This window comes from Cervus canadensis, chromosome 28, assembly GCF_019320065.1.
Source record: "Cervus canadensis isolate Bull #8, Minnesota chromosome 28, ASM1932006v1, whole genome shotgun sequence".
NCBI classification, from domain to species: Eukaryota; Metazoa; Chordata; class Mammalia; order Artiodactyla; family Cervidae; genus Cervus; species Cervus canadensis.
Window position 1 is genome coordinate 10,349,000 of NC_057413.1, and position 10,431 is coordinate 10,359,430.

Genomic DNA, 10,431 nt, shown 5'->3' on the forward strand with positions numbered 1-10,431 from the left:
TCCAGCTGTTGCTGGGGGCTCCCAGCCCCAGCGAGATCCTGATGGAGCCGGAGCCGACCTACGCATTCTCGCTCTCCAGCTTGACACATGACTGCTCCAGCTAAGTCAGTGGAGCTGTTTTGGCCCAGGGCAAACCGGGTTGCAGCACTCACACAGCCAGCATTAAAATCCTTTTGAACTGTTGGCACAGGTTGGCAGACACATTCCATTGTTTTCAGACAATAGTGACTCAAAGTTGAACTGGCTCCAGGGAGCAAGTGCGGCTTTTGTACAGTAACAAGGATCCGATGCCAACCGATTGATGGGGCCTGCCTTCCCTGAGTCCGGACGCCTTGTAATGACATGAAGCTTAAATTTAAATATCTGGCTCCCGGTCAGAAACTTGGCATGTTCCTCTTTTCCTTTCCATAACATAGTCTTCTCTATTTATAACGATTCTTTTTTCTTTCTCTCTTTTGTCCTTTCGGCTTGTTTTGGGGTTGACACAGGGAACAAGTCTTATTTTACGTAATTTGGGGATTAGTCCCATCTTCGACCTTCTGCTGTTTGTTTCCTCGTATGTGTCATGTGTCTGCTGGCAGACCTTCCTGCCCAGCTTTCACTAATGGCTTTTTGTCTGTGTTTCTTCTTCAGGGTGAAGGTTAGACACTGGGTCATCGCAGGGTGTCATAGAACTTTGGCCAGATGCCATTCAAGGGGTCCTTTATCCTGCTCACCTGATAGAAGAAAAAACTTCCTGGTTTTCAGATGAAGGGCCTTTGCTGGTGCCAGTAATTAGGATGATTGGGGCTGCACTCTGCTTCCAAGGAAGGACTTTCTTCAAGTGGGAGCCTTGTCTTTGCTCTTATGGCAGGAGCTTTTAAAAAGATCAACTTTCTTATATTTGCACAGCTCCTTTCTCTGAAGAATGGATAGCGTTTCATGGACTTTTAAGTACTTTAGTGATTCCTGAAGGGTAGATAACAGAGGCACTGGCTTGTCCTTCTGAGAATGGAGGCACAGATGTGTTTGTGCATCTGGCAGCTGGAAGTCACAACCAGCTGGTCTGGTCCAGCTTGTGTATGGAGTGAGGGTTTTAAAGGCCTGGAGGATCCCCTGGGAATCTTGTCAGGATCTGACTATGTGGACAGAGTCAGATGGGGGAACATGGTTTAGTACAAACCTTCTGAGGTCCCAGGTCCTCTTCAGACGTGAGGTCCTCCTTGGAAAGGATGGCTTTCCGCCTTTCACACGATTGAAGTTTGCTACTGAAACTGTTTCTGTACAGACTTCTCTTGCCCATTTCTTTTTCATCCCCCATTGGGAGCAAATTTTACCTCCTTGCACCTGAAGTGACCCTCACTCAGAATACCAGCCTTTGGATTTAAAGGTTTTGCTTGCTGTGGTATGGAAACCCTTGCTACAGGCTATTTAACTTTCAGAGTGTGTGTATACAAATCAATGTATTTGTTCATTAATGCAGAGCTGTTTGTATCTGAGTATACAACATAATTTCCTAATACCATTCCTGGTGATAAACATTTTTTTTCTCTCCTTAAAGTAATGATTCCAATTATTCCTTTTAATTGAAGGCAGTGTGCATGGGTCCTCTGTACATTGAACTTTCTGTCTCATGTTCACAGGGTTTAAGCTTTTCCTGTGAGAGTGGATATTTTTTCCTTTCCTCTTCTGGAGAATCTTACAAGTTAAGACAAAAGATAATTACTTGGAGGAGTAAAACTGCGGGTTCCCACGACACTTAAAATTAATGAGCTGCCAATGACAAAATACACCTCGTCTGAGGCACCATCATCCAGCAGCGATCCCCCACTACCCCCAGTAATACTTCAGTTGACTTTTTGGCTGCGTTTGCGTGGACAGTTGCTCTAAAATAGCACAGTGGTTACAGAAAGTGGGTTTCTTCAAAAACTCTCCCTTTGTTGCAGATCAAAGTTAATGTTGCTGAATTTTTTATTTTCGAGATTTTTGAACACCTTCCCCTTTCCCAATCACCTGGTCAGAATGGTCTTTAGCAGAAGTCCGAGCTGTGGAGCGCGCTGCAGCCGGTCAGTTACGATGTTTAAGGCACGTGCCTCTCTCCCTCCTGCTGTGATCGGAGGCCCCTCTCCCCACTCCCGGGGAGGCAGTTTTGGTGCCAGTGGTGTCAGAGCTCCCGGGGGGCGTTGGAACAGAAGCAGAGCCGTGCCTTCTGTTTCAGATACAGGTAAGGCCAGTGAGCAATCTGTGCCCCTCGCCCCTGAATCTCAGAGAGAGGGTGCTGGCTAACCATAGTGCCATTCTGAGTTCTTGAAGTCTCCGTCTAGGAACTGGCCTCGCCCCGCGGTTCACTTGGAGTGGAGTCACCAGCTGTGCATGTGCACTGGGGCTCCACTGCCCCCTGGCCATTGACTCCATCGTGGTGTGGTCATCGCTGCAAACTAATGCCTGCCCACTGCTCCCTCTGAGATCCCCTCTAGATGACTATTTTCTCCCTGAATCCTCCAAGCAACCCTCTGAGATAAATAGTCAGTTGGGAAACTGAGGCTTAGACAGGAAACCAGTCCACGGTCAGGTAGTTAGCAAATGATTTCTCTGGATTCAAATTTAGGTAGCATCATTTTGGATCCTGGGGGCTTCTCTGGTGGTTCAGACAGTAAAGAATCTGCAGTGCTTGAGATCCAGATTCCATCCCTGGGTTGGGAAGATCCCCTGGAGAAGGGGATCTGCTACCCACTGCAGTTTTTTTGCCCAGAAAATTCCACGGACAGAGGAGCCTCGTGGGCTTGCAAAGAGTTGGACACAACTGTGTGACTAACACTAACGTGATTTTGGAGTCTGAGCTTTTGGGGGGATGCGTGGCTGTACATGTGAGTTCAAGGGCCATCAGAGCTTCAGAAAACCACAGTGTTGCTGATAACCAGGGGAAAGACGATCCAGTCTTTCCGGTTTCAGGCCTCTTGGTCTCAGGACCTGTTTCTACTCTTAACAACCATCGTGGGGACCGCAGAAGGCTTTTATCTTGTGATTGTATTTATTGATATTTACCATATTAAAACTAAAACTGAGGTGATTTAGAAATATTTACCTCTTTAAAAATAACACACACGCATTCCATGTTGATACAAATAAAATTTTCATGTAAAGAAAGGAACTACATTCCACACCTGAAAGTTGTAGGTGAGGGGAGTTACCTCATTTGACTTTTTTTGCAAATCTGTTTAATGTCTGACTTAGATGATGACAGATACATTCTTAAGTCCGCTTCTGCATTCAGTCGTATACAAGAAAATCAGTTTCAGACAAAGAGGTGGTTTGAAGAGGGAGGTGCCTTTGTGATAGTCTTATTCTTTGATTTCACACCCAGACCCAACCAATGGTAGTTTCTTCAAGGTCAGTTGTAATCTGAACCTGTATCGGTGAACTTTTTGTGCACTGTTAGGTTAACATCCATTGGTTTTCCTTCCACCTTGAATGTCTGTCTTACCACACAGTTTTATAATGTCTTACATCGATCATTTGAAACTAACGGTTCACTGGGTTAGCCACCCCTTCCAGTTGTCGGCACCTTCTGGTATGCTGTATCGAAGAATCTCCCCTCTGTACTGAAGTCATTGGGAAAGTCTTTAAGTTTTGAGAGGCTTTCAGACTCATGGTGGCAGATACAGGTTTTCCAAAATTGTCATTTTTGCCTGAAGTCATGAATTCTATCACTGGCAGCAAAAACTGTTAGTTACTTTATCCTTGACAGGCTCACTTTATTCGTTTTTGAGAAAATAGCTGACAAATAACTATCTCGGTTGTCCTTTCAAATAAAAATAGCATGCCATGAAAAAACACAGCTAGCTTGCAGCTTACTCTCAGAAGTGCTTTTCCCTAGAAATAGTCATCACACTGACGTCAAGGAGAAGTGCCTCCGTGTGTGGCTCCATTTTGTCGCACAGAGTGTGTGTGTACTCGAGAGTTGAGATTTAATGCTGTGAACAGTTCTGTTACCACTCTCTGAAGTGGACTTTTTCAGCTGCTCGTCGCGGGTGATGAAGAGCGCAGTGCTCACTCGTACGCTCCGCTGCTGCTGCATCGATGTGTGTGAAGTGTGGCCACTCGGTGCTGCTGTTTATATTTTTTACAGTTTTATAGAGATGTAATTTACGTATCATAAAATCGAACCACAGTGAACAGGCTAGTAGTTTTTAGCATTTTCACGAGTTGTGCGGCCATCACCACAGTCAACTCAAACATTTTCATTGCTTTCACCCTGAAAAAACTGTACCCATTAGGAGTCATTCCCATCTCCCTACCCCTCCCCAGCTCCGGGCAGCTGCGAACATACTTTTCTAAAATGACTCTGTCTTTCATTATGTGACTGTCTGGGTCTGCGTTGCCGCACAGGTTTCTCTCGTGCTCAGGGCAGGCACTCTCGTCGTGGTGCGTGGACTTCCCAGCAGGGCCTTGTGGCGGAGCCCAGGCTCAGCAGGTGTGGCTTACAGGCTTAGTTGTTCCTAGGCACGTGGGATCATTCCTGAGCGGGGATCGAACCCGTGTCTACTACAGGCTGATTCTTTACCACTGGACCACCAGGGAAGCCCCTACTTTCTGTCTCTCAGGTTTGGTCATTTCGTATGAATGGAATCCTGCAATAGGCGGCCCTTCTTTCACCTCCCATAATGTCTCCCAAGATTTCGCCCGTGCTGGAGCATGTGTCAGTACACAGTTCCTTTTTACAGATGTATAACACCTTGTTTTGTTTAGCTAAATACCAGTTGATGAACCTTCAGATTTTTTTTCCAGTGTTCATTATTAATATTTCTGCTCTGACCGTTTGTATGCACGTTTGTATGTGGACTGACTTTTCGTTCCTCTTACGCTCATATCTGGGAGTGGAGTTGCTGGGTCATATGGTAACTCTGATTTGAGGAACTTCCAGACCATTTTCCAGAGTGGCTGCAGCAGTCTGCATCCCTACCTGCAGGGAATGAGGGTTCACTCTTCGTCCTCACCAGCTCTAAAGTCTTTGTGAGCACAGCCCTCCTAGGGGATGTGAAGTGGTGGTTCATGGTCATTTTGATTTGCATTTCCCTGATGGCTGATCTATCATTAGCCATCACCATCATTGAAATACCAACACAGTGAAAAAGGTAAATAAATACTTTCAGTATAATTATGAAAATATTTTTGACCTAGGAGATCCCATGAAAGGGTCAAGCCATTCATTAAGCTGCTGGAAAATGTGGGCTACGGTTTCAGCATTTTATTTCTCCTTGCTTGGACAGGACATTGGCACCACTTCTATTTGCCCATGAAATGGTAATTGGGAGGCAGTGGGAGGCAGCCAGGGTCCAGTTGAAGGTTGCAGGAGGTCTGCTCGGGCTTGCTGTTGGGCTTTGTTGAAGCCCGTTCTGCGTCATCAGGGAGGCAGGAAGAGGTCTTGTCCCAATCTGAGTGTGGTAACCCAAGATGGACGTTTTACAGAAGCAGCAGGTAGGTCTTCCCAGACAGTTTCCATTCAGGAGCATGTGGTCCCCAGCCTCTGTGAGGAAACTGAGGATCCACACAGTTTGCCCACATGGTAGGGCTGGGAATTCATAAAGCCTTGTGAAAAGGAACCAACCCCCAGAATAAATTTTTGTAACCAAAATATTTATAACTGGAGAAGTCAATTCTAGAACTGGTACTTCTGTAATAGCAGACTGCTCATCTTTGTGGCAATAACAAAGCTCAGAAAAATATGAAATATTTAAGATTAAAAAGAAAGATGAAACTTCTATACTGTTTTTCAATAAAGAATGTGCTCACTGCCTTAGAAAATTGGTGAACGGTCAAGAATTGCCTGGATTCATGCTCCTTGGCTTGCTTTTTACTCACGTTGACGTATGACTTCTTATGGGTGTTGCTTCTAATTTGTCTGGAAAGCAAGTGCAGATACTGCCAGCTTGGGTCTGATGGATGGATTCCGACAACGTGTAGTTACTTTCACTTAGAATAAACGCCAGCCATTTCGAAGCCCTCCGTTTTTCTGAAACTGAGACTGTCGGACAGAGCCTTGCACAGCTTGGGTCGTATGCTGTGTTTTGATGTGTCACATGGGCTTTTGGGTTGAAAGCCTAGTTAGAGTGTGTGGTCGCTGGGGGTGGGGGAGATCAGGGTTTACATCCAGTCCAGGTACGGGAAACGTGAATCTTTTAATTATGCCATGTACAGTGTAATAACACATGCACTAAAGATGCAAATCTAAATCAAATCAGAAAACAATTAGAAAACTTCAAGGATTATCTTACCAACTGAAAATATAGGAAGGACTTTCTAAGCAAAGAAAGTTTAAAAAGTGGGTTAGCTAATTTAGCAACATAACAGATGGAAAAAGTAAATAAGAGGAAACTATCTGCAATCTGAGTCATAAATGTAAAGGATGCTTATACAAATGGGGGTGACGAAGAAAGCATTCAGGGCCCTGAGAAGGGCATCTCAGAAGACAGATGTTGTCTCGTGGCCTTGTGTGTTGAACTTCCATGTCTTTAAGCTTCAGAAAAAAGTTTCAGCTCAGAGGAGGAGGGGTTTTCTCTTTACAGTTGCCTGGTCCTGTGGTGCTTTCTGGTGGAATGCGGCAAGGCAGCCTTGACGTGCAGGTGCTTGATGGGCAGGGGGACACAGTGACCTTTCCAGGCCACTTCTGTCGGGAAGTGCTCCAGGAGCCTATTTAAAATGGGAGCCAGTAGGGCCCACTGGCTTCCCCAGCTGTTCGCCTGGAGCCCATGGGTCCCGGCAGGCCATGCACAAGTCTGTCCAGGAGTGGAGTCCCAGCTGTGAGCAGAGGAGAAGACTCGGGGCAGTATCACCATGGCGTTACCTGTAAAGACCCCGAGCTCGTCTCCGCTCCCTGAGGGTGGGGGGTGCAGCGGGCACGTGGGGAGCTGGCTCTGAGCGCCACCTGGCTGTCAGGGAGGTGGGCTCCGCAGCCAGACCTTCCGATGGCGTCCTCTGTGAAATGGGCTTGAGGGCAGGTCTGGTCCCTTTGCGTTCAGAGGCTGAGTGACTGCTCGGCTTGACTGCGGTCCCTGCGCTGAGAGCAAGCACTTCACACTCGTAGGTGTTGTGACCCCTGGAGTAGAAAGGGCTCCCGAGCCCTGCTCCCCCTCTTCTCTGGTCACCAAGGGGTCGGCGAAGCAGCTGCATCCTGACCTGTGTCCGCCAGCCAGATCTGCAGCCTCACACGCCTTACTTTAAACTCTGGATCTTCTGTCTTCATGCGTGAGGTGGTCATGCTCTTGGAATGTGACCAGTTGGTTTTTTCATTTTAATTCTTCCCTTTTTGTTTAAGGTGTGACGTTGATACTCTAAGGGCTACTGTATATTTGTGTGTATGCTTACTTTTTTATAGCGGTTTTAAAAAAAATGGATTTTCCAATTGTTTCAACCAAAGCTCCTAATTCCTAAGCTGCATTGATAACTTTTCTTTGGGTTTCTCTGTGTTTAGGATTATTCCTCTCCTTTGTGATCATTTTGTTTAGAGGTTGGGTCTTGAGAGCCTGTGAGATGTGATGTTTGTCCAGCGTGTCTTCCTTTTCTCTCTCCTCCTGTCTGCAGGGGTTTGGGGTACCCGGCAGCAGGCTGCATCCTGACTCTGTTCTTCCTCCTTCCTTTCCAGTTTTCAATGGTTCCAGCAGGTCGTCCCGGGAGAAGGACCCTGTTCAGAAACACAAAAGCAAAGAGGCCACTCCGGCGAAGGAGAAGCACAGCGATGCACGGGCTGACGCCCGGAGGGAGCAGGCGTCCGCGAGCCACCCCCCCACAGCCCCCCCCGCGGGCTCCTCGGCCAAGGGGCTCACCGCTCACCACCACCCCCCCCCTCTGCATCGGTCGGCTCAGGACTTACGGAAACAGGTGAGGATCGGCCCTGCCGTCCAGGGACCAAGGCCTGGCCCAGAGGTGTCAGCCCTCCTGCCCGAGGCCACCTCCCCGTTTCACCAAACTCACTGAAGGGGAATGTGAGGAGTAGCCCGAAGCACGGCATATTTCCAGGGCTCAGGAAGCAGGAAGGGATGCTCAGAGGTGAGAGAACCGTGACCTGGACGGGCGGCCAGTGCCCGCGCCTCTCCTTGGATGAAGACGAAGGAGGGGGGCATTGCTGGAGTCGTGTCTCCCCAGAGGGTGCTGCCGGGGCCGCCACCCTTGTGTGCTGGGGTGTCCTGGAAGGGCAGCGAGAGGACGTCCCCCCATTAACCCTGCCCCGCACCAGGGGAGCCTGGGGGTCCTCAGGTGAGACTGGGAGCCACATGTTGCATTGAAACAGGTCTGCAGCCGGCCTGGGTGTGAACTGTCCCTGGTGGACATGTTGGCAGCTTGTGGCAGGACTTCTGAGTGGCCTGCAGATGGTGATGAGATGGGGTGTGGCCGCGGGGGACATTCTCCCCGTCCCTCGCCCCGAGGCCGCACATGCTCTGCCCTCCCTGCCCCTCACCCCCACCCCCCAGCAGATTCCAGGGTGAGATCCAGACCCCTGATCCAGTGGGGGCGCCTGTTCCCACCCTCGGATGAGATTTCTCAGGACCTGGGAGGGCAACAGTAGGGATGAGAGGGGCCTGGCAGCGCAGCGAGACAGGCACCTGGATCCGGTGGCACCTCGTTAACCCCTCTGCTCCTGTTGTCACTGCATCGGTGAGCTCGCCTCCCCGGGAATTGTGTCACATACAGTTACAGTTGCCCTTAGTGATACGGGTGGACTGGAGATTCCCTGGCAGGCAGTGCGTGGAGTGACTAAAAGATGCTCCTTGTTGTGTGAGGGTTGGAATTCCTCCTCCTGCTGAATTGTTCCTTCCCTGTGGTCTTTCTCATTCTTGACAGTGTCAGGAACTGTTGTCTCCAAACGTGTGGCTGTTCATGCACATACAGAGGACTGTGTGCACCCACGAGTATTATTAGTCTTCACTATGAGCTGTCAAACATTACTCAGTTGTCAGTTGGGGTGGATGAGGCAGGCATCCTCGTGTTTATGTTTCCACGGTCCTGAGATCGCCACTTCATGCTTTGACATGTTACCTTGAGATTAAGCAAGTGGGCTTTGCATATTGCCCACTGAAGTTCCTGCAACACAAACCTCAGTTTTCCTCATGAGAACACTTGAGCATGGAATTGGCCTTTCCAAGCTGGATTCCCAGTTTTCAGGATGTAAAGTGCAGGACACACTGTCCGTTTGGTGTCTTGAGTCCTCATTCCTTTTCCAAAGCTGTTGTCCAGACTGGTCCTTGTGCAGAAGTTCGTCTAGATCTTTGCTTATGAAAGAGAACAATTCTGAAGGGGTCCGGAGTGGACAGGGACCCATCTAGGGAGCAGAAATCTCAGGGTGGATTGAATATCTCTCTCTCACTTTCAGACTCATGAGGCTAGGTTGAGTTACCCCCCATCTCGGTTGGTCCAGACTCATCCTCAACCCCAGCGCCTACCCCTAAGTTCAGGGTTTCCCTTTACCACTGAACAAGAGGGGGATCTGCAGTTGGAGGTGAGAATTGAGGGAGCAGAAGGCACCCCCTGCCTTGGGGTGGCCTCAGCCCCTGCTCCACAGCAGGCTGTCCACCTGGAAGCAGGTGAGAGACCTAGGCAGGGCAGACGCCGTCATCTGCGTGACTGCAGGGGCCTGGCTGGTTTGTGGGTCCAGGTCTTGTAGGACGGGCGTCTCCTGCCCTCCCTCCCCTGTCAGATGCCCCGGGTGGGATGACCCAGGACTCCCAGTTCTAGCTGGGCTCTGAGCGTGACCTTCACCGAGACTTAGGCTGTGATAGTTAACCTGCCTGGGCCCTATTGTTCATTTGGAGCCAGTGATGCCAGCTCCTCCCAGCGACATTGTGGGACATGAAAGGGTGATTTTGATACCATCAAAGCCCATTAGTTAAGTACTCTCGGGGGGAGGGAAAAAAGGGTAACTAGAAGCCAATTGTAGATTCCTTTGTAACAGCCTGGCGCAAGTGATTAGAATCTGACCTTTCATCTTTTCAACTGCATAAAACACGGAGGCCCGGAGAATACTCGGATCTGTCATCTCAGATATGGTTAATTTTTTCTGTTGGCCTGAAAGAAAAGATCAGGAGTGTATGAAATGCAGGTGACGGGGTGGGGGACCCCTGCATGGGGTGCCGCTGCCTGCCGGCCCCTGGGCCCCGAGAGCTCACTCTGCTGTGGACGGCCCCGGGGCTCGCGTGTGCTGGGTGGGTGCCTGCCTTCCTGAGAGTCCTCCCCGGGGCTCGGAGCACGAGAACTCAGGGTGCGGGGCCTCGTCAGCCTTCTGGCTCCTATTCTCCCAAAGGTGCCAGGTGTTCCAGGTGGCACAGGCGTGTGTAACAGCCCTGGAACTGCTCCAGGCTGATGACTTGGACGTGTAGTAGATGTTTGAGGAAGGAGCATCTCTTCAGAGTAGTGCTTACGTGGTGTGCAGCGAGACGGGAACGAATTTAGGATGAAGAA

The 10,431-nt window shown here is 49.4% G+C and overlaps 1 protein-coding gene across 8 annotated transcripts in view; it reads left to right on the forward strand.

Annotated features, from left to right (window-relative positions):
• JARID2 (jumonji and AT-rich interaction domain containing 2) overlaps positions 1-10,431 on the forward strand; it is a 230,987-nt gene that overhangs the window by 197,612 nt on the left and 22,944 nt on the right. For all 8 annotated transcript variants that reach the window (XM_043450144.1, XM_043450143.1, XM_043450142.1 and 5 more), the window contains one exon: positions 7,622-7,857. In XM_043450144.1, the coding sequence (XP_043306079.1) occupies positions 7,622-7,857 (236 nt within the window). The remainder of the gene's footprint in view (positions 1-7,621; positions 7,858-10,431) is intronic.